The sequence below is a fragment of the Panthera pardus genome, unplaced genomic scaffold (genome assembly GCF_024362965.1).
Source record: "Panthera pardus isolate Hobbes unplaced genomic scaffold, ASM2436296v1 HiC_scaffold_1, whole genome shotgun sequence".
In the NCBI taxonomy this organism is placed as follows: domain Eukaryota; kingdom Metazoa; phylum Chordata; class Mammalia; order Carnivora; family Felidae; genus Panthera; species Panthera pardus.
Window position 1 is genome coordinate 88,862,104 of NW_026526654.1, and position 24,566 is coordinate 88,886,669.

A 24,566-nucleotide genomic window follows, 5' to 3' on the forward strand; every position below is an offset into this window, starting at 1 on the left:
TTGGGAATCTAACTAGCCTTCTCTCCATGATTTTTCCCATCATAGTCCGAATTTCTATTTTATCAGGAATTGTAATCATATATTTACCAGAAATAATTTTTATTATCCTATGAATAACACCTGCTTTATTGAGAATCTGATATGTTGTAGAAGATTTTGTATTTACTCTGCACGGCAATCCCTTACACGTGGTATTATTTGCACTTACACAGGAGGAAACTGAGGCCGTAGAAAGTGAGTTACTGACCCAGGGTCACGCGGTTGGTGGGAGAACTGGCATCTCACCTGACTGGTGACAGAGTCCCTGCTGCTCCCAGCACGGTGCACTGTCACCACACCCTTACAGGCTGGCTTTTCCAGAGCTTATCAGTTTCCTCTTGGTGTCTGTGTTCCTGTCCTTTTTGTTCTTAATGTTGATTTTATTTATTTCGAGAGAGAAGAGGGCGGTAGAGGGGCAGAGACGGAGAGAAAGAATCCCAAGTAGGCTTTGCACTGTCAGCATAGGGCCTGACGTGGGGCTTAACTTCATGAACCGTGAGATCATGACCTGAGCTGAAATCAAGAGCCAGACATTTAACCAACTGAGCCACGCAGGCACCCCTCGTCCTTTCTTATATTTGCATGGAGATTGCTGACCTTTTTCTTCTCTTCTCCCCCAGTTTTCTCCTAAAACTCTTGCTTCTCCACTTAATACATTACAACCAACTTCTTCCTTCTGCTTTCAGGTATGCGTCAAAGTATGTCTCTCTTAAAAACAACAACAAAAATTTCAGGGCACCTGGGTGGCTCAGTCGGTTAAGCATCCAGCTACTGACTTCGGCTCAGGTCCCGGCCTCACAGTTCGTGGGTTCAAGCCCTGCATCAGGCTCTGTGATGACAGCGAGGAGGCTGCTTGGGATTCTCTCCCCGCTCCCCGCCCCTCTCTCTGCCCCTCCCCCACTCACATACTCTCTCTCTCAAAATAAATAAACTTAAAACAACAGTCACAACAAAAATTTGGTTCTGTTGATACTCTAACTACTATTATATTTTGAGTTAGATCCTCTGGTAAGCTGTCTGTACCCAGGGTCTGTGCTCCTTCCCATGTGATTCCAGACAGCTGGCCGCCATTCTCCCTACTTGAGCTCAGTGGCTTTTGCCCTCTGACTTCTTGAGAAGCTTTCTTCTTTTTGCTTTTCTAGTATAGTTCTGTTCTGCATCCTTGAATGATTATTCATCCTCCTAAATTTTTTTCTTTTTTTTAAATTTAATTAAATTTAATTTTTTTTCTTTTTTTTGTTTTTCTTTTTGGAGAGAGAGAGAGAATGGGAATCTTAAGCAGGCTCCATTCTCAGTGTAGAGTCCCATACGAGGTTTGATCCCACGACCCTGGGATCATGACCTGAGCCAAATTCAGGAGTCAGATGCTCAGCCAACTGAGCCACCCAAGCGCCCCTTTTTTTTCTATTTCTTAACTTCACAAGGGTGCCCTGCCCCAATTCTTTTTGTACTGTTCCTCCAACTTTTGTTTTCAGTTATGGAATTCTGACACCGTGCTATTGTGATCATTCGTTTATTATGTCTCAATTTGTTTTCTTTAATGGTTTTCAAGAATGAGTTCACTTTCCTCATATGAATCAGAGCAGATTCAAGGACACTGTCACACCAGCACTCCCTTGTATCCCAGACCCTTTCTTGTATGTCGGGTACATGGGCGGAGTTGCAGCTACACTCGAGGATTGCTTGTCTGCCTGGAGGCCTCCCACCTCCCTGCCCCAGGGCTGCAGCGTCCTCCCCGGGGATGCAGAGGGAAGAAGGTGTAGCCCTCTCCCCCTGGGGGCCCGGGACCCATCATTTAAGGCTCCACACTCTCCGTGGCCTGCGCCGCCCAGTTCAGCATCTCCCGCTTGGTTCCTGTTCTGGGTTTCTTGCACCGATGTGTCTGTGATCGGTGGGTGTCCGTGGGATGAGGTGAGCTCGGGGTCGTGCTGCTCTATCGTCTTCCCAGGCCTCCCCCAGGACAGCTGTCCTTGAGCCACCTATTATCCAAACCTACAAACCCAGACAGAACTGGACGCATCAATTCAGACTTTAATACCGTCAAGCAGTATTTGCCACGTGGCAGAAACTCTCTGAATACAGTACTTGCTGCATGAATGGGTGAGAGAATGAATCCACGAAAAACACCTACCCCAGGCCACCCGGCCGGCCCGCCCTCACCTGGGCTCCCTTCGGTGGTTTGCCGCTCGTTCATCTAGGTGCCCTAGACCAGAAGCTGACCTAGAAGTTTGCTGATTGCTTCCTTTTCCTCGGTTCCTCTATCCACTCAGTCCTCAAGATCCACCACAAGTCGTCTTCAAACGTCTGTTCAGGGGCGCCTGGCTGGCTCGGTCGGTTAAGCGTCTGACTCTCCGTGGCAGCTCGGGTCATGATCTCACGGTTTTGTGAGTTCGGGCCCCGCACGGGGCTCTGCGCTGACAGCGCGGAGCCTGCTTGGGGTTCTCTCTCTCTGCCCTTCCCCCACTCACACTGTGTCTCTGTCTCAAAACACATAAATAAAAACTGAAAAAAAAAAAAAAAAGTCTGTTCAGTTTAGTCTCCTCTCAGGGCAAAATTACCATCTCAGAATTTTGAGTAGAAGAATAGGGGAAAAAGAAACTAAGATACTCTTGACCCTCATCATCTTACTTAACCGTCAGTTCAGCTGTGTTTAGCCTTTGGGCAGATTACTTCCTCTCGACTTTGGGGTGTTTTTCATCTGTTGAATGGAGAGATCAGCTAGCACATTCCTACGGTCCTAAAGCTTTACTTTTCTACATTGTCTGGTTTTACCTCCCTAGTGTCCAACCCCGGTGATGGGGTTAAGGCCCTCTAGAAGGCCCTCAGTGTAGTACGGCTTACTCATTTAAGGAGTGGGTATTTACCTACATCCCCTTCATTTTAAAGACGTTTTTGTTGAAATTACAAAAGTAATACATGCACATGATTTAAAAAAAAACTTTTAGGGCACCAAATGAAAAGTGAGGTTGCCCTTCACCCTGGCAGTGTTCTCCAGGGGGACCCTTATATCCTTGCAGAAAATTTTCACACTTGGCAGAGTATTACAAAACTTACATGCAATTAATATATTTCAGCAACTAGAGTGGATAGGTATTAACCAATACAGATTTAGTTACCTGGATAGTGCCTTTTAGCAAGTATAACATTGCTTCAAAACTTGAGAATAGCACTTTGTCTCTCTTACATGTTAATTCACCTCTAGAAGGTGGATATATTTTATTGGGATATGTGAAGAGAAAAGAACATACTTATTTCCCTTAGAGATGCGAAACATGCTGTATATTCAAACTGTTCCACAGTTTGCTTTTTTTCATCTGATATATTTGCATTTTTCCAATTTAGGGTACATGTGTATTTTGTATGGAAAATTCTCGTTAAAGTCTGCATAGTATTCCACTGTATGGATAGATATAAAATGCCTAGCCATTTACATAATTTAAGTAATTCATAATATTTTATTGTTAAAAATAATGCTATAGTGAACATGTCTGTAGAATTTTCTAGAAGTAGAAATCCTGGGTCAGAGAACATATACATATTGAGTTTTTATAGACGCTCCCAAATTTCCTTCCAAAAAGATTGTAACACATGACCGCGTACGTGCAATTTTTAGAGGGTATCGTTAATTTAAATTTTTAGTTGAACCTATTTTCTGTGCTAGGAAACAAACAGTAATAGTACAGGAAATAGGCTCAAACAAATAGGATCACAAGGAATAGGCAGCAACTTAGGCTTTTAACTCTCACCCCAAAAAACTACTGAAAAATATGAAATGGTGTCAGGAATTGGTGGGTATTTCCAGTATCTTAAGGGCAGGACTGCAAGACAGAACTGGAACCAGAATTGGAGAGCCAAAGCTGGGACTCCGTGGAGCTTGTTTCTTCTTGTTCCTGCAGATCTGTTTGAAATCAAACACTGTCTGCCTCCAAATGAGTTTTCATTTTTTCCCCAAGTCACGTGGCAGACTGTCACCGTCGCGTGTTTCCCAGCTCCAGGGCTCCGTCTCTGTTCTGCGTCCGCGGGGGAGAGAGCACGAACTAGAAGGGGGAAGGGTGGTCTGAACTTGTCCCTGAGAGGAGGAGAGAGTGGCTTTTCGACCAGGCAGATACCAGATACGCCCCAAAGAAGCCCACTACACTTAGAACATCAAGTAGAGTATTTACCATTTAATTGCTCTAATCTGTAAAAGTTTCAACAGTTTGCGAGAGACCCTTGGCCTTGTTGCCAAGTTGGTACAATCTGTTTGCTTTGGAGGCCGTCACACAGAGAACAGTGAGCATCTAACTATGATGATATTGTCGTTATTCGTCCATAATAATGGTTTTAAAAAGTACTTTTGAGGGGCACCTGGTGGTTCAGTCGGTTGAGCATCCGTCCGACTCTTGGTTTCAGCTCAGGTCACGATCTCATGGTTTGTGAGTTCTGCATTGGGCGGAGCCTGCTTGGGATTTCTCTCTCCCTCTCTCTGCCCCTCCCTGGCTCGCTCGCTCTCTCTCTCTCTCTCTCTCTCAAAATAAGTAAACATTAAGTTTTTTTTTTAAATGATTAGTTGCCAGTTTCACAGTTATTTGTAAAAGAATGAAAGCAAATGTTATAGTCAAATTCAGCTTGTACATCCTTCAACAGTTTCCTTTTAATTCTTAAATGTAGCCATCAGATATTGTGAGAGATGTCAGTTGATTAAACCTGACCGGGCACATCACTGCTCAGCATGTGACATGTAAGTATGACTCATTTGTTTTCGTTTAACCCTAGCACTGCACATTGGTGACGGGAGAATAGTAGGGGATGCAATATTTTGTATGCTTTATGCTTAGCAAAAACGCTTCATCCTCTCCAATTACTTGCTATGTATGCTGAGCTAACAAAAACATTTATATAAGCTAGAATATACTTTGAAGTAATCTCGCTTCCTGTACTAGTTGATAGAATGTTTTTTAAATATACTTCCTATGCTTACGCCTAATGTAACATTGATGAGCAAGTAATGACCCCTTCGAGAAAGATAACCTTAGCTCGCAGATTAAAAAGACTATCATGACAATATTCTTGTTTATCTTGTTAATATTAAAACATAACAAACCACAAACCTACTGTTTTCAGTTACTGTCTGTGACATCATTCCCAGAAAAATTTGAAAGATTTTATTTTATGTGCACTTTTGAGAAGATAGTGTGTTGAAGGAAAGATCTATAGTTTAGGAATCTCTGCTAGTCCTTGAGCTGTAGTTAGGTTGTTTAACATTCTGGGTATTAGTTTATTCATTTCTTATGTTACAGCAGTCCCCTCTTATCTGTCTGAGGATATGTCCCAAGATCCCCAGTGAATGCCTGAAACTATATATACTATGTTTTTTCCTATACATACATAACTATATGAAAAAATTTAACTCCTAAATTATGCACGGTAAGAAATTAACAACAGTAGCTAATAATAAAACAATAGTTATGACAATAGGCTGTAATAAGTGTATGTGAATGTGGACTCTCTAAAAATGTCTTACCGTGTACCTACCCCAACTGGGAAGAGATGAAGGGAGGTGGGTGACGTAGACCCTGTGACGTAGCGTCTGGCCGCCGCTGACCTTCTGGGTGCGTCAGACGATCATCTGCTTCCAGACCATGGGTGACTGCTGGGAGCTGAGACGAGGAGAAGCAACTCTAGATAGGGGAGATGGCTGTATCTGAGATGTTCTCTGCTCTGACTTCATACAAATCTGGATTATGTGTATTGGCGGGGAGGCAGATTTGGAGGGGTTTTTTTAATTATAAAAGCATAGTCGTGCTCACCTATGGAATCCAATTTTGTGAATTGTGCGGGAAAAATAACCATCTACTAGCCCATCATTGGTAATATTTTAACATATTTGTTCCTATGGTTTTATTTTTATGTCTTGCATGTGGTTAAAACAGCCTACGGATTTCTGTGTTTCATTTTATCTCCCTCAGCTAATTTGTAAGCTGGGCCTGTCTAATTGACCTAGTGTTACATGTACCATATCAGTATATTAAAATATCATTTGATGTGGTTCAAAGCAGCTGACTGTGCACAACTGAATTCCCAGTATTAAAAAATCATTATTTCTTACCTGTAAAAGTACTTGGCGAAATATCAGAAATATTTTCGAACCTAATGTTCACTGGGTTGGTTCTTCTAAGATGTTATTTGTGAAGGTAAAAATTTAAGCCAAAGAAGAAGAAAATTATGAGCAATTAGAATTAGGGGAATTTTTATAAGGATTTTCTTACGCTTATTTGTTTTTTAGATGTATTCTTAAGATGGATCATCACTGTCCTTGGTATGTATAAAAAATAGAGGAAATCTCATTGGGGGTGGAGAGGTGGGAAGGAGACAATTGAGAGTAATTTACCTCAGCATTTTTAAATTTTGAAGGTCAGTGTAATTACTCATAGATATCAAGATTGATGTAGTCATTTATATGCAATATATATGTATGTAGTTGTTTATATTAAATGTATTCCTTTAACTATAAATCTGATGTATTAACCCAAGTAAGTACATAATAAGAATTGACATTGGGGCACCTGAGCGGCTGTCAGTTAAGTGTCCACTCTTGATCTCAGCTCAGAGCATGATCTCGCGGTTCGTGGGATCAAACCCCCTCCGCGCCGCCCCCCCCCCCCGGGCTCCACACTGACAGCACGGACCCTGCTTGGGATTCTTCTCTCCCTCTCTCTCTGCCCCTCCCCTGCTCGTTCTCTCTCTCTCTCAGAATAAATACATTAAATTAAAAAAAAAAAAAAGAATTAAACATCAAAATTCCAAATTGCTTGAGACACCTGTATAGCTCAGGCGTTTAAGTGTCTGAACTGTTGATTTCGGCTCAGGTCATGATCTCACAGTCGTGAGATCAAGGCCCGTGTTGGGCCCCATACTGAGCTTGGAGACTGCTTAAGATTCTTTCTCCCTCTCCCTGTGTCCTTTCCCTCTTCCTCTCACTCACTCTCTCTCTCTCTCAGAAATAAAATAAAATAAAATAAATTCCAAATTCCTCATAGAATTTATTAAAAACACACATCCACAATGAAGACACTGCTTCTCCTACTTCCCAAATGGCTCATTTCCAAGTAATAATGATTAAGTTTTTTATCTGTCATATGTGTTGTTGTTTTTATTATGGTTTAAAAAATAACGTAAAATTTGCCATCTTAACCATTTCTAAGTGTACACTTCAGGAGGTACAAAGTACGTTCACATTGTTGTGCACCCAGCGTTCAGAACTTTTCATCCTGCACAGCTAAGGTTCTGTGCCCATCCCTGCCCCATGCAGCCCTGGAAAACACCATTCTGTTTTTTGTTTCTGTGAGTTTGTGGTTTGTCATATTTTTACAGTGTGACTTTTTGTATTCTTCTAGGGTGAATAACTGTGTGGGATTTTCTAATTACAAATTCTTCCTGCTGTTTTTATTGTATTCCTTGTTCTATTGCCTTTTTGTGGCTACAACAGTTTTACAGTACTTTATAAAATTTTGGACGGTAAGTCTTTTTTCTATCTTAAAACATATATTTAAGACTTTTTAAGATGCTATATTCATAAAGAATTCCTTCATTCTTTATTATAAATAGATACACTTCATTTCAGTTTTACTAGATGGAATTTATAATGGATCAGAAAGAGATCGGTTATAATTTACCTTCATATGTTTATGTTTATTTGTATATAAATGGATAGTAAATAAGATACAGTGAACTTTAGTGATCCAAACTATTTTCACCAATATTGTAACAGTAGATATACCAGTTTTAGGGAAGTAATTGCTTTTAGTTGAGTTGAAGAGACTTACTGCAGTATTACAGTAATAAAAGTGAAATTGCCAATACCCGAAATAACCACTAACCTGCTTCCTGCCTCTGTAGATGTTAATCTTTTTTCTATCATGAGTTGCAAAGGTTTTTTTCCACGTTTTCAGTTTATATCTTACAACCCTGTTTTGTTTTTGTCAAATCGAAGTTTTATATTTTTAAAGCAGTATTTTTATGATTTCTGGTTTTCCTATTTATTTAAAAGCCATGCTTTTCATTTATGACTTCTGGCTTTAGTCTGTTCACTATACATTTATACAATATTGACCCAGGTTTTCCTTTTCCATTGGCATTTTAATTAGTTTTGTTTTCACATTTAAATCTTTGATTTTGAAGAGGGGATTATTGTGGTCAAAAAGTACTTTGTATTTATCCTTCCTAAAAATTCTATTGAGAGGTTTTAAAATGTAGGTTTTATGACTGAACTGCTCAGGCATGTTGAAGCCAGCCAATCGGGAGCTGATTAGGTACCATTGAAAAGGAAGTTTGTTGCTCACGGTGTCTGAGGGGAGGGGCCCACCGTGCCATGCAGGACCACGTGGGAAGCACCAGGCAGGGTGACCAGATTTAGGGTGAGCCAGTTTGAATAATGTCTGTAGTCCCTGGGTTGTGTTCACCTTCCCGTGGAGTGGTGAAGGCAGGGCAGTATTGTCTCCTGGGGAGTGACAGCCAGGGAGAGGAGGTGGCTTGGCGTATGAACTCTGGATTGGTTAGGTTGTCATAGGCAAACAGGTTTATTCCTTGCTGTCACTTAAGGACCGGAAAGCTGTGGGAGAGGCAGCCTCTCTTCAGTCAGCAAGGCCCCAGGTGCCAGTGCGCCAAGAATACAGAAAATAAGAAAATGAAGTTAATGCAGAAGGAGCTGTTGCCATTCCCATTTTCAGAGCTGAAAACTGAGGGTGGACGAGTTAGGTAACCAGCCGGAATTTGAACGTAGATTTTTTCTGTTTCAGCATCCGGCTACTTTCCACTGTGAGTTGCTTTTCATAGCGTTCCTTGGACGTAACATAATTAAAGCCTCAGTCATCAAGCACAATTATTTATCCAGGAAATAGCTAAGATATTTTACAAGGACTTTCCCTAAAACATTTTTGGATGTTTTCGACTTGGGGCATTGAAAACCAGGGGATGCTGGCACCTGCAGTGCCTTTGTGCATATTAGAAGAAAGCACCCAGTTCTGTGTGGCCTCAGCCCACCGAGTTTGGGGTTCTGTTGTTCCCCTGCTTCTGAGCACCTTTGTTCAGTTAACAACCCTCTTAACCCTGTTCAGTGGCCCTGTTTAAGTAAAGGATTTAGTGCCAGGTGAATAAAGTCTAAATTATAGAATTTTACATTTTTTATCAGAAACTCCAGTGTTTGCATATAATGATTTATTAATTAAAGAATAAATATTTTTAACTCCTTCAGATTCACTATGAGTAAGGAAACGCTAGTAAACTTAAATCTTTTTCTTCATTCAACAAATATTTATTGAGTACTTATTATGTACCAGGCAGTGTTCTAGGCACTTCGGATAAATCAGTGAACAAAACAGAGTCCTGTTTTTATAGAACTTATTTTTGAGAAGAGGAAGGCATATACACGTAATAAATAAGTAAATCCTACTGTGTGTTAGAAAGTAAACACGGTGAAGAGAAGTAAAAGTAGAGCAGAGTAAGGGATGCGGCAAGTTTCTTGGGGTGGCGTGACAAGGACAGACGCAGGTGTCAGAGCGAGCAGCGTAGGCCTCAGTGAGAAGACCGGGCTTTAGCAAAGGTTTGACGGGAGTTGGTGGACATGTGAAAAAGGAATATATGCACCCAACATGGGAGCACCTGAATACACAGAGCAAATATTAGCAGACCTAAAGGGAGAAAGAGGAGCAATACAGTGATAGCAGGGACTTCAGTACCCCACTTTGATCAATGGACAGATCATCCAGACAGAAAATCAATAAGGAAGGATTGGCATTAAAACGACACATTAGAGCAATGAGGCAGTTTAAATCGTGGGGGGAAAATGACACATTAGAACAGGTGGACTTAACAGACATACAGAACACTCCATCCGAAAGAAACAGAAAACACAGTGGTATAAAACCAGAAATGAGTCACAAAAACGAAAACTGGAAAACTCACAAATAAGAAAGATCTCAAATAACCTAACTTTACATTTCAGGAACTAGAAAAAGAACATACAAGCCAAAGTTGGTTTTTTGAAAAGATAAACAGAATAGGTAAACCTTTACCTACACCCATCAAGGAAGAAAGAGGACTCAAAATTAGAAACGAAAGGGGATACAGCTGATACCACAGAAATGCAAAGGATCGTCAGAGACTGCTCTGAAAAATTATGCAGCAACAAATTAGACAGCCTAGAAGAAATGGATACATTCCTAGAAACATACAACCTACCAAGACTGAGTCGGGATGAAATAGAAAATCTGAACAGATTGCTAGTAACAAAATTAAATTAATAACTTCCCAATAAATAAAAGTCCAGAAACCAGATGGTTTGGTAGTGAATTCAACCAAACATTTAAAGAATCAATGCCAGTCTTCAGAATCTTCCAAAAAAAAAAAAAAAAAATAGAAGAGGGAACACTTCCAAATTTATTTTATAAGGCCAGTATTACCCTGATACCCAAAGTAGACAAGAACACTACAAGGAAAAAAAATTATAGGCCAATATCCTTGTTGAACAAAGACATAGAAGTCTTCAAAAAAATATATTAGCAAACTGAATTCAAGAATACTTTAAAAGGGGACACCTGGGTGGCTCATTCAATTAAGCATCTGACTTTGGCTCAGGTCATGATCCTAAAGTTTGTGGGTTGGCCTCGGTGCTGACAGCTCTGAGCTTGGAGCCTGCCTCAGATTCTGTGTCTCCCTCTCTCTTTGCCCCCCTCCCCTCCCCCCCCCCCCCCCCCCCCCCCCGCCGCTGGTGCATTCTCTCTCAAAATTAAATAAACATTTAAAAAAAGAATACATTAAAAGGATCGTATACCATGATCAAGTGGGATTTATTCTAGGGATGCAGGTTTGGTTCAGCATCTTTAAGTCAATCAGCATGACGCACCACATTGAAAAAATGAAGGAAAAAAATCATATGATTATTTCCCTGGATGCAGAGAAACATTTGACAAAATTCAATGGCCATTTTTTAAAATGTTTTATTTTATTTTTGAGAGAGAGCATGAGCAAGGAAGGGGCAGAGAGAGAGAGACAGAGACACAGAATCCGAAGCAGGCTCCAGACTCTGAGCTGTCAACACAAAGCCCGATGCGGGGCTCAAACTCATGAGCCATGAGATCATGACCGGAACCGAAGTCAGAGGCTTAACCGATTGAGTCACTCAGGGGCCCCTCAATGTCCATTTTTGATAAAAATTCGTAACAAAGTAGTTATAGAGGGAATATATCTTAATACAATAAAAGCCATATATGACAAGCCCATAGTTAACATCGTAGTCAGTGATGAAAAGCTTAAAGTTTTTCCCCTAAGGTTAAGAGCAAGATAAGGATTGGGGTGCCTGGGTGGCTCAGTCAGTTAAGTGTTGGACTCTTGATTTCTAGTCAGGTCGTGGTCTTACAGTTTGTGAGATCTAGCCCCACACTGGGCTCCACGCTGACAGCATGGAGCCTGCTTGGGATTATCTCCTGTCTCTCCGCGCCTCCTCCTGCATATGCTTTCTCTCTCAAAAATAAACATTAAAAAAAAAAAAAAGAAGACAAAGATTCCCACTCTTGCTACTTTTATTCAACATGGTATGTGTTGGAAGTCCTATCCACAGCAATTAGGCAAGAAAAAGAAAAGGAATTCAAATAGGAAAGAAGTACAATTATCTTTGTTTGCATAATGCATATGTTTAGAATACCCTAAAGACTCCACCAAAATGTATCCAAAGGATACAAAAATGCTGATTTGAAGGGGCACATGCGCCCCAATGTTTAAGCAGCACTATCGACAATAGCCAAATTATGGAAAGAGCCCAGATGTCCATTGACTGATGAATGGATAAAGAAGATGTGGTGTGTGTGTGTGTGTGTGTGTGTGTGTGTGTGTGTGTGTAAGGTAATATTACTCGGCAATCAAAAAGAATGAAATCTTGCCATTTGCAACAACATGGATGGAACTAGAGTGTATTATGCTAAGCAGAATAAGTTAGAGGAAGACAAAATATCATATGATTTCACTCATGTGGAATTTAAGAGACAAAACAGATGAACAGAGGGGAAGGGAAGGAAAAGTAAGATAAAAACAGAGAGGGAAGCAAACCATAAGAGACTCTTAACTATAGAGAACAAACTGAGGGTTGCTATAGGGGTGTTGGGTGGGGAGGATGGGCTAAATGGGTGATGGGCATTGAGGGCACTTGTTGGGATGAGCACTGGGTGTTATATGAAAGTGATGAATCACTAAATTCTATTTCTGAAATCATTATTACAGTGTGTTAACTAAGTTGGATTTAAATTTAAAAAACAGGATGATTGGGGTGCCTGGGTGGCTCAGTCAGTCAAGTGTCTGACTTGGGCTCAGGTCATGATGTCACGGTTCATGAGTTTGGGCCCCGTGTCAGGCTCTGTACTGACAGTTCTGTACTGACAGTTCTGTACTGACAGGCCTGGAGCCTGCTTCAAAATCTGTCTCTCTCTCTCTCTCTCTCTCTCTCTCTCTCTCTCTCTGCCCCTCCCCTGCTCATGCTCTGTCTCTCTCTCTCATAAATAAACATTTAAAAAAAAACAAAAAAACCCGGGATGATATAAATACACTTTTACTCTACATTATTTTAGAAATCTCATAAAGTATCTTTTAAGAATTGGGAAGTACAGGGTGGATATGTCTTCTCAATGAAAATACCTTATGATTTTCACAGCCATCTTTTTATACTAGTCTATCAATAAACATTATTTGAACAGAAAAAAAATAAAAGACTTCACAAAAACTGTTAGAACTAGGAAACTAATTTGGTAAAGTTGCAGGGTATAAAATCAGTTGCATTTCTGTATTAGTAACAAACTATCGGAAGAGAAATTGAGAAAACAATCCCATTTACACTGGCATCAGAAAGGGCAAAATACTTAGGGAATAATTTTAACCGAGGAGTTGAAAGACCTATACATTGGGGACCGTAAGAGACTGCTGAAGGCAGTCGAAGGCACAAACAAATGGAAAGTTAACTGTGCTCATGGACTGGAAGAGTTAACATTCTTAAAATGTCCATACTACCAAAAGCCATCTACAGATTTCAGTGAACCCCATAACTAAGTTCCAATGGCATTTTTCACAGAAATAGAACAAGCAATCCTAAAGTTTATGTGGAACCACAGAAGACCCCAAATAGCTAAGGCAGTCTTGAAAAAGAAGAACAAAGCTGGAGGTATCATGCTTCCTGATTTCAAGTTGTATTACAAAGCTATAGTAATCAGAACTGTATGGTATTGGCGTGAAAACAGACACATAGGTCAATGGAACAGAATAGGCCAGAAATAAACCCATGAATCTTGGGTCAGTTAATTTTTGACACAGGAGCCAAGAATATACAGTGGGCAAAGGACAATCTTTGTAATAAGTAATGTTGGTAAACATGGACAGCCACATGCAAAAGAATGAAACTGGATCCCTACCTCCATCATACAAAAATCCGTTCCAAATAGATTAAAGACTTGAACATAAGACCTGAAACCGTAAATCTCCTAGGTTAAAACATAGGCAGTAAGCTCCTCCATGTTTTTTAGATTTAACACCAAAGGCAACAAAAGCAAAAGTAAACAGGTGGGACTGCATCAGACTACGAAGACAAAGGAAACTATTAACAAATCAAAAAAGCAGCCTATTGAATGGGAGAAGATATTTGCAACTCATATTATCTGATAAGGGGGTAATAGACAAAATATACAAAGAACTCCTATAACTCAGTAGCCAAAAAAACAATTAAAAAATGCGCAGAGGACATTTGCAACTACATGGATGGAACTGGAGGGTATTATGCTAAGTGAAATTAGAGAAAGACAAATATCATATGACTTCACTCATATAAGGACTTGAAGAGACAAAAGAGAGGAACATAAGGGAAGGGAAACAAAAATAATACAAAAACAGGGAGGGGGACAAAACATAAGAGACTCTTAAATATGGAGAACAAATGGGGTTACTAGAGGGGGTGTGGGGGGGGGATGGGCTAAATGGGTAAGGGGCATTGAGGAATCTGCTCCTGAAATCATTGTTGCACTATATGCTAACTAAGTTGGATGTAAATTTAAAAAAATAAAAATGTGAAGAGGAGGGGTGCCTGGGTGGCTCAGTCGGTTAAGCATACAACTTCAGCTCAGGTCATGATCTCACGGTCTGTGAGTTCGAGCCCCGTGTCAGGCTCTGTGCTGATAGCTCAGAGCGCGGAGCCTGCTTCGGATTCTGTGTCTCCCTCTTTTTCCTCCCCCGCTCATGCTCTGTCTCTTCTCAAAAATAAACGTTAAAAAAAAAATTTTTTTTTTTTTAATGTGCAGAGGATCTGAACAGGCATTTTTCCAAAGACCTATGGATGGCCAGCAGGTACATGAAAAAGTGGTCAATGTCACTAATCAGGGAAATGCAAATCAAAACCACAGGGTGAGACATCAACTCATACCTATTGGAGCAACTATTATCAAAAGATAAGAAATAACTGGTGTCGGCGAGGATATAAAGAAAAGGGAATACATGTACCGTTGGTGGGAATGTAGATTGGTTTAGCCACTATGGAAACAGTATAAGGATTCCTCAAAAAATTAGAACTACTGTATGATCCAGCAATTCTACTTCTGGATATTCATCCAAAGGAAATGAAAATACTAACTTGAAAACATATGTGTAACCCTGTGTGCGTTGCAGCTTATTTAGAATAGCCAAGAAATGAAAACAACCTAAGTATCCATCAATGGACAAATGGATAAAGAAACTCTGTGTGTGTGTGTGTGTGTGTGTGTGTACACAATGGAATATTACTCAGCCATAAAAAGAAGGAAATCCTGCCATTTGTGACCACATGGATGGGTCTGGAGGACTTTACACTAAGTGAAATAAGTCAGAGAAATAAAAATACTATTTTTGTCACTTAAATGTAAACTTTTTGAACTCATAGACACAGAGAGCAGATCGGTGATTGTCAGGGACAACGCACGGGGGGTGGGCACAGTGGGTGAAGGTGTTCAAAATAACATACGTCCTGAGTATGTAATGCACAACATAGTGACTATAGTTAAATGTGTTGTAAAGTCGCTAAGATAGTACCTCTTAAAAGATCTCCTCACTAGGAAAAGAAATTTGTGCCTGTGGTACGGATGTTAGCTAGACTTATTGTGGTGATCATTTTGATATATATGTGAAATCATGTTTTACAACCGAAACTAACGTTACATGTCAGTTATATCTCAATTTTTGAAAAAGAGTGTGATCAGGGTAGATCTCAATAAGAAGGATAAGATTTGAGCCAAGACTTGAGGGGAGTTAGTGGACATCCGAGAGAAGACTTCTGAGGAAGCATCTGGACTTCAGAGCAAAGGCCCCAAATTTTGTAGGCGCACCCCCACCGCGTTCGTGTAACAGCGAGGGGGCTAGTGTGGCTGAAGTGGAATGACTGAGAACGGGAGTGACGCGAAGCCCAGGCAGTGGGCCTCGGAGAGTGTCAAGGACGTTGTCTTTCACGCTGAGTGAAACGGGAGCAGAGGAGTGACGTGGGCTCACTGTAACGCGTCACCCTGATTGCCGAGCTGAAACTAGACGGCAGGGTAAAGGACAGCGCCCTGAGAAGGCTGTTGCGGTAGCAGTGAAGGTGGTAAGAAATTCTCAGATACAGTTTTTAGAAAGAAACTACTAATCAGAAGTTTTTTAATAAGAGCTATTTGCTAAAAAAAAAATGAATTTTATTTTTTCCTAGATATAAATCTCTGTTTTTAAAAACAGTGTAAAAGTGTCTGTTTAAAGTGTACCTTGAATGTGCTTGAAGAGCTAAATATTCGTGTCTGTGTTCTCTTTTGTGTTTTTGGAGGAAACGTCAACGACCTTTAGAGAGCAACATCTTAGTGTTCCTTCAAAACATAAAAGATCTACAAAAGTAGTGTTCAGGATAATTTTGTATAAAATTTGGTTTCTTAATACATTATCTCTATTTGTACAAGCTTTGCCGCAGGAAATCTACAGAGAGTTGTCCAAAGGTAAAAGAACATCATTGCCATGCCATTCTTGTGACATTTCTAGTAAAAACGTATAAAACTCATTTGCTTCACAAGATGGGAAGTTAGAAGAATCACCTGGTGTAGTGAAAACACATTGTGGTTACTCTGGGAGAGAAGAGAAAAAGACGAAAGAATCATCTAATGCTAAAAACCTTCCATTTACCCTGTAAACAATGTTTCAGTCAAGCAGAACCACCTCATGCTCTAGTGGAAAACCATATGGACGGTTTTATTTTAAGAGCCAATACTTAAGGGCTTCCTCTGTCTCCTATTAATAGATAATAATTCCAGGTTAAGGTTTTGCTTCTGTTAAAATGAATATTGCCGTAAGAATGGGTAACAGAGAAGCTGTTTTCATTCACTAATACCTTGTGGTAAATGTATGTACCAAAATTGCTAATTACCGAAAAAGACTGGAGGAATTGAACGAGGATAAAAAAGGTAGGAATCAAGACAACTGAGGGCGTGGGGATATTTGCTGTGGTGTTCCAAAAGTAGAAATTAAAGGTAAATTTATCACAGTTAGTGTCTGATTAGCAGCATGTGTAATTAAAATAAGCAAATATTTTGGCATAGATAAGGAAAGCCGTTGTATATCCTGGATATTGGGGAAAGCATACGAAGATATGCGTAAAGTACAAAAGAAAATGTTGAGCAAAATGCATCCTTATTATTGAAAACATTACTAAAATTTTTAAATGTTTAAGAGTAATTTTTAAAATGACTCTTTCCACCTTTTATATAAGCAAGCTCCTTTGATAATGCCAATTTTCTGCTTTTGGAGATGTTGCCTTTGGATTTATTACCTCAATTTACTCCATAGTCTTCATACCTGGCACGAGTTTTGGTAGATTCGGCAGTCTTTAGGAAGAACCAGATAATAATATATTTTAGAGGCTGACGGTTCTAAAGTTGACTCTTCCTTTTTCCTTCCTCAGAATGAACTCTCTGATACACGTGCAAAGTTCCACGTACTTTTTCTTTTCTTTGTGTCTACAATGTTCTTCATCAGCGTCCTGTCACTTTTCAGCTACCACTGCTGGCTGGTTGGAAGAAACAGAACAACAATAGGTAAGTAGGTTAAAAGAAATCCTAATTATTTAGGAAAATGACCATAAATGAGTATGAAGTATCATGAGAAGATAGATGATAAAGAAGTGTAAAACAGTTCCGTATTAAGACTGTGACTGGATAAGAACAATGGGTGTACAATAAATGTAAACGTTCATTGTTTTGAAGGTTGAGGAAATGAGTTTGGCTTTTGTATGTATTTTCAGTGGTGCATTGTGTATAAAAGAACCGACTGCATAAATTTTAGTAAACAAAAGCTGTTCCCTGCGTTTATACAATGCTTTTTCAAAAATCAACCTATAAAGGTAGATAGTAGATTTACATGTTATAAGGAAGTTCATTCTCTGAATCCAAAAAAAATTTTTGAATCCTCATTTACAGCTTTTTTTTTTTTTTTTTTTTTTTTAGCTAAAACATGTGTCTTTTACTCTTTTCCCCCACAGTTGATTGCACACTGACTGGCATGTTCCCTGATTGAGTAGTGTTTTTAACATGGCTTTATGTCAATTGACAGTGAAATTTATGTATTATATCACTAATGTCAGTATTTATTTCCTTTTTTTTTGTTGTTCATTTTTTAAAGTACAATATAGGGGAGAAACTCAGTGAAGTATTAAAATAATTGGACAAACATTTCCTAAATAAGGGTGATGTGGCATTCATTGCTCAAACTAAGCTATTAGCCTGTAAGCAGCTACCGTGCTCTAATCGAAATATTTAGGCATTGGCTAATGTACCAAAGTACAAGATAAGGATTTGTTGGGGCACCTGGTGGCTTAGTCAGTTGAGCATCCAGCTCTTGATTTCGGCTCAGGTCATGATCCCAAGGGTCATGGGATTGAGCCCCACGTTGGTCTCTGTGCTAAACATGGAGCTTAACTGAGATTCTCCCTGCCCTTCTACCCTGCTCACACTCCCCCTCTCTCTCTCAAATAAAAAATTAAAAAAAAAAAAGACAAAATAGGGATTTGTCACATTGTTTCATAGGAAAGTCAAAGACTCCTTGCCATCTAAAGCCATATGTCTAACAGGAGAATTAGAGGCAGATAGATTATCATACAGAAAGATAAAGACATCTTAGGGAGACTTTTAGATATGTCTCTGGGTTATTTTAACCTTGTGTCCTACTGAGTCATTTAAGGCATGATGGGCTCCATGGTAAAGATTTCTGTGCCTTTTCTTTCCCAGCCCACCTCCTTCAGTCCCAACATGCATTCCTCCCTTTTCTGTATAAATAAACTTTCTGGTGTCTAGTAATTAATTTGTTACCCTGTTCACAGATATCCTGCCATCTCTTTGTCTTTAACCGGCAATGATAAAAGGCAGCCTACATGGAAAGTCTAGTCCTTATGAACCACCCGAACTAGAAAGGGAGAGATTTCCTATAGAAAAGTAGAATTCTTTTCAGAAATTGGTAAATCTGGTAACAGTGGGCCCGTTTTCCTATCTGGCATCCTTCGGTTGAAGCTGAGTCATAGCTGACTGCTTCAGATGGGAGCCTGAGCACTTTAATTTAACTTTTTAACCTTAACACTTGGAACACTTACAGTTCTAATCCTGCTTCGTTTCTTGCCCAGCGTTGTTGTTATGAGAGAGCAGTGCTTCATGGGAAACCCGTTGTTCTCTTTAGTCTTCTTCAAACTTTTTTGCCTGTGACTCCAGTAAGAAAGGCATCATTTGTATCGTGACCTAGTGCATGTACACATTTATAAAATTATATAAGTAAAATAAGCAAAAAATTTATAAAACATTATTAATCTTTATTTGCAATGTACTCTAATATTTTCTGTTCTAGTTCATTAAAAAGAAATGCTGGTCACAAACCACTGAGTTGATTTCACAGCCTATCGGATGTGAAAAACAGCTATCCGGGTGTTTTAACCCACACTTTGAAAAATCATTACCCGGACACACCACTTCCTTTACAGCCTCACCTTCCACACCCCTGACCTTGGGCTGGTTCTCCATTGCTTCTTCCAGAGTCCTGCTCTTCTGTCCTTTGAGGTATCCCCTCTACCCTTCTCCATTACTGTCACCTACCTACCTTGAGACCAGTTCTCCAATTTAAAGAGTTTCTATATTCAGACAACTGCGATCATCCCCGACAGGCAAGCTGTCTTTGATTCTGGTGGCTAATCATTCCCATAAACTAAATAGTGAACCTTTTATTCTCTTGGAACTGAGGAGTCCCTGAAATTTTCAATTGGAATTTTCCATTCTCTGGCCGTTCTTCATCCTTTCATCTATCCTTTTCTGTATGCCACCGAATTTCCTCTTTGACCCTGCCTGTATTCTCCAGCACTTCTCTCTCAAGGACTCCCTTCCTTTCTGGTCTCATTTTCTCGTCTTTTCCGCTTTAGATCCTGTAACAAGTGACTTTAACGACTCCTGACAGTAATCTCACACTACCCCCACCCTGGTTTCCTCCCATAATTCATTTGCTGATCTGCTCCCTGGTTATTCCCCAGCGCTTCACTTTATCCACAAGTATGTTGAGGTGTAGAAAGCTGGGGAAGACAGTCTTACTCCCACACTGATGGGTGCACCTACCCAGTTAAAGTCTCAGACCTCACTTGGGTCTTCTCCTCTCTTTGGCAGTCACATGTCATGTGTCTCTGAAAAAATTAGAAGTTGTCACAGGTAAATTTTTAACCGCCTTCCCCCGACCCTGGTAACCTCACACAGACATTTCTCCTTTCAAACCCATCACTGTCACGCTGCCTCTAAATTCTGAGGACAAATGTCTTTTCTGGTATCTAAGGTTAATCTTTAGAACTCTTCTAGAGGCTGTCCCATTTCTTCTAGAATTTTCTTGCATCAGTTTTTACTTTACTGTTCTGTATCATCAACCTTTCCCAATTCCTCTCTCCCTGGCTTCTTACCCATAGCTTATAAAACATGCTAAAATGCATTGTACTTTTAAATAAAGGAAAAAAAACCATTTTTCTGGTGAGAAGTGTATCTTTCTTCAGCCCTCACTATGGAGCATTTAGCAGCCAAGTTTGAAATAATGGTCTCTGATTAGCATCTGCCTCTTTTTTTTATTCATCGTTCAAGATCATGTTCAAGTACTACCACCCCCATTCACACCTGTATCTGTGTCACAGTGCAGTTTTGTTAGACTTTATTAGACTGTCGGTTCTTTAAGAATCTCATCTAATTTACCTTTGGATCTCAAACATCTGGTACTGTGCCAATAGGCACGTGGTAAGTAATGAATGAGTGAGGTCACAAGAGTTAGCATATCTTTTTTTAAAAGGGAGATATAGGGGCGCCTGGGTAGCTCAGTCAGTTAAGCATCTGACTCTTGATTTCGGCTCAGGTCATGCTATCACAGTTCATGGGTTCAAGCCCCATGTGGTTCGAGCCCCACACTGTCAGCACAGAGCCTGCTTGGGATTCTCTCTCCTCCTTTCTCTGCCCTTCCCCCACTTGCATGCGTGTGCACATGCTCTCTGTCTCAAAATAAGTATTTTTTCTATGTTTTATTCTTGCAAGAGAGACAGAGCATGAGCGGGGGAGGGGGAGAGACAGAGAGGTAGACACAGAGTGTGAAGGAGGGTCTAGGCTCTGAGCTGTCAGCGCAGAACCCGATGCAGGGCTCGAACTCAGGAACCGTGAGATCGTGACCTGAGCTATAGTCAGATGCTTAACTGACTGAGCCATCCAGGCACCCCATAAACTTTTGTTTTTTAAGTGAGATATAATTTTTTAGTAATATTAGATAATTCTTCTCACATTTTCATTTTATAAAGATGATGAAATACTCAGAGGTAGTATTTTTTCCCAAATAAGTTTGAGAAGTTTCTTTTAATTGTTACAAATATTTGTTTTAAATTATATTTATAAAACTTTGATATCAAAGAGAGTAAGCAAGAAAATTGCTACTTTCCATCCTTGTATAATTATTAAATGGATTAATTCTTTTTTTTAATCTATGTATCTATAACAGAATCCTTCCGCTCACCCACATTTTCATATGGACCTGATGGAAATGGTTTTTCTCTTGGATGCAGTAAAAATTGGAGACAAGTCTTTGGCGATGAAAAGAAATACTGGCTACTTCCAATATTTTCAAGGTAATTTATGAAACGCAGGTCTCAGAAATTACAGAATCTGTGATAGTCTCTGTCTCTCTGGCTAAATGTGTTAAGATTCACAGAATACTGTATATGACATCCTCTGAGCCTGGAGAATGAAAACTCAGAATATCTTGATTATATAAAATATTTTATTTTTCATGTTTTTTATTACATGGGCAAAAGAGGGTTTGGTTTGGGCATATATGTGGAAAGTGGAAAAAATGATTCATAAAAATAACAATCACTTTCTCCTTCAAAATGTAAATAAGTTGTTTGAAGTAGAAAATGATAAGAATTTATACTTACTAGCTACATCTCAAAGATTCTATCACAGATTATTCTGTTGTGTTTTAAATCAAAGACCCAACACATAATGCAATTTTTAACTTCAGATTTAAATGAAAATAAATGCTTGAGATGATTCACAGTTTCCTTGTCACCCAGACCCTAGGCATCTTAGGCTGTCTATATATCAGAGTCACTACAGAAAAGGAAAAAAATATTTGAAATTCGAATGACATATTTATAAATGTTACGGGATTTTCTTCTCTTAATTTACTGCATTCCTGTAGTTTTGTCTGAAAATAATGTTTTGTTTTCACGCTTGGCATATAATTCTGGATATTGCTTTAATGGTCTTCTGGGTTACATTTTTTTCTGACAAGTTTGCAGTCATTCTTTTTTACTCTGTATGTGATGTGTCTTTTTCACTGAGTGCTTTTAAAATAGGCTTTTTATCACTAGTTTCATGCAGTTTGATGAGGATGCGCCTTGGTATATATTGTTTGGTATGTTGTTCGTTTTTCTTGTGCTTGGAATTGGTTGAACTTCTTGGAGCTGTGATTTTATAACTTTCATCAGATTTGGAAAGTGTTTGAATCATTATGTCTTCAAATAAGAAGAAGTACTGCAGGGACTCCAAATGCATGTGTATTCGTACACGAGAAGTTCTACCACAGCTCAGTGACGCGCTGTCCGTTTCTGAGTCTTTTTTCTGTGTTTCATTTGGCAGATCCTATCGCTGTATCTTTAAGTGTACCAATCTCCTTTGTCTCCTGTATTACAAGGTAGTCCACTCTGACTGGGTAGAACACGGACTAGTATTTTTTAAGATTATTTGCTCTAGGGGCGCCTGGGTGGCTCGGTCGGTTAAGTGTCCGACTTCAGCTCAGGTCATGATCTCGCAGACCGTGAGTTCGAGCCTCGCGTCAGGCTCTGGGCTGATGGCTCGGAGCCTGGAGCCTGCTTCCGATTCTGTGTCTCCCTCTCTGTCTGCCCCTCCCCTGTTCATGCTCGGTCTCTCTCTGTCTCAAAAATAAACGTAAAAAAAAAAAAAATTAAAAAAAAAAAAAGATTATTTGCTCTAAATAGCAATTGCAGTGTTGACTGGCTTGGTTGTTTTTTCCCCCATTCTTTAAAGATGTTGTTCCGTTAATTTACAGATTGCATTGTTTTTGACAGGAAATCAGCCTCATTCATCTTTATTCCACTATTTGTAAATTACTGGGTCTTTTTTTTCCTCCTTAGCTTCTTTTAAGATGTTATCTTGATCACTGATTTTAAGCAGTTTGATATGCTGTATGGTTTCTTTGTGTTTATCCTCTTTGGGATTCATTAGGCTTCTTGGATCTCTGAATTTATAGTTTTCATCACAATTAAATAATATTAATCATGTCTGCCCATGCTCTCCCCGCACTGCGTTTTCAGGCACCCTTAAATATATGTATGTGAAATTGCTTGATCGTGACCCACAGGTCGTTGCTGTTTTTCCCTGCCCCCCATCTTTTTTCTCTACCTGCTGAAGTTTGGATAGTTCGCTGATCTTTTCTTCTGTGATGTCTGCTCTGCTGTTAAGCTCATCTAATGAATGTTTCATTTCAGATATTGTGTTTTTCAGAATACACAGAATATTGTGTTTTTCTTCTGAACTTTTGTAGAAGTTCAGTTTGGTTCTTTTTTTTGTATCTTAAATTTCTCTTCTCATTATGTCCATTTTTCCTGTTAATTCACAGACATTTATAGTCACTAATTTAAAGTGATTGCTTCAAGTTTTCATAGTCATTTCTAATTCTTTTCTAGTAACTGTTTTTTTCTTAGTTGTGGATCCCATTTTCCTACTTTTCATGCTAGTAATTTTTTATTAGGTGGTAGACATTTTGAATTTTGTGTGTTAAATTTTGCTTTCTCCCTTTGGCAGTTACTTGTGTTTTTAGTGTGGTCCTTTTGAGGCTGTTTTAAGCTTTGTTAGGTTGGGTTCAAAGTAGCATTTTCTTTAGGGCAGGTTTAGCCCTGCAACACAGGCGAGAACAAGCTGGGGTCTCTACCGAATCCAGACGTACAGTAAGATCTCTCTAGTGTGGCTGGTCAGATTCGAACGCCTTCCAGTGCTGTAGGAGCTTCATGGATTGTTCTCTTGTACTTCCCAGTTGTTCTTCTCCCAGATTCACATGTGTAGTTTAGCATTCACCACGAGACTCCAGTGAAATGCTGTGCACGTTGCCATAGGCCTTCCTCTGCATATCCGCCCTTCCTCGCTCTGTCCAGTGGATTCAAGCACATCACCTTGAAACGTGCATCTCTGAAACCTCAATTCAATGAGACGACCTTGCTCTGCTTCCCCTGGTGGTGCCCAGGTCCTGGCAGAAAGCTGGGACTCACTTGGTTGGTTTCTCTTCTTTCAGACACTACAGTTCTGTGTTGCCTGTTTGGAAAATAGTTATTGTATATAGTATTCAGTTTTCTGGTTGTTCATGCCAGGAGGTCACATTTACCGGTTAACCCATCTTGGCTGGAAGTGAAAGTCCGTTTTACCTACTTTTGGTATTTTTAAAATGTGAAGATATGTCTATAATTTTTTAATTGTAAACTTCTTGAGGGCGGAGATTTTCTTCTCCTTTGTTCACTGCTCTATCCCTACCTCTTATAATAGTACCCGGAGCATTGTAGGCATTTAATAAATACTTGTCAAATGAATAAATATGTGGAACTTACATCTTGAATTCCATTTTGTGCCTTTATGATGTCCTAACTGATAGTGATGAGCAGGTCACTTACCCAAATATTTGATTACCTATGTTTGAGGCAGCATAATCTTAATAATAATTATAGTCTTAATTACCCAAATTTTTAATTATCAGCTTCCCTGGTACTTGAATACCTATGTTTGAGGTATTATAAGAGGCTTTATAATCTTAGTAGTCATGAAAGATATTGTTTTTAAATACATGTAAATTATAAGAGAAGAGTAACCCTCTAAATTAGAAAATTTTAAGAATTATTCTCTGTAATGACAACGTATAATTTCTTTATACTGTGACTTTGAAGAATGGTTATTAAATTTGAACACCTTGATTTACAT

General features: G+C 39.5%; 1 protein-coding gene across 6 annotated transcripts in view; it reads left to right on the forward strand.

Moving 5' to 3' along the window:
* The window catches only part of ZDHHC20 (zinc finger DHHC-type palmitoyltransferase 20), a 75,639-nt gene that overhangs the window by 39,790 nt on the left and 11,283 nt on the right, over positions 1-24,566 (forward strand). For all 6 annotated transcript variants that reach the window (XR_002079618.2, XR_008421596.1, XR_008421601.1 and 3 more), the window contains exons 5-9: positions 4,690-4,759; positions 6,305-6,337; positions 7,416-7,536; positions 16,994-17,126; positions 21,079-21,205. Coding sequence is in view for 3 of the 6 variants with exons in the window: in XM_019447997.2 (XP_019303542.1) it covers positions 4,690-4,759; positions 6,305-6,337; positions 7,416-7,536; positions 16,994-17,126; positions 21,079-21,205 (484 nt within the window). In the remaining 3 variants the exon portion in view is untranslated. The remainder of the gene's footprint in view (positions 1-4,689; positions 4,760-6,304; positions 6,338-7,415; positions 7,537-16,993; positions 17,127-21,078; positions 21,206-24,566) is intronic.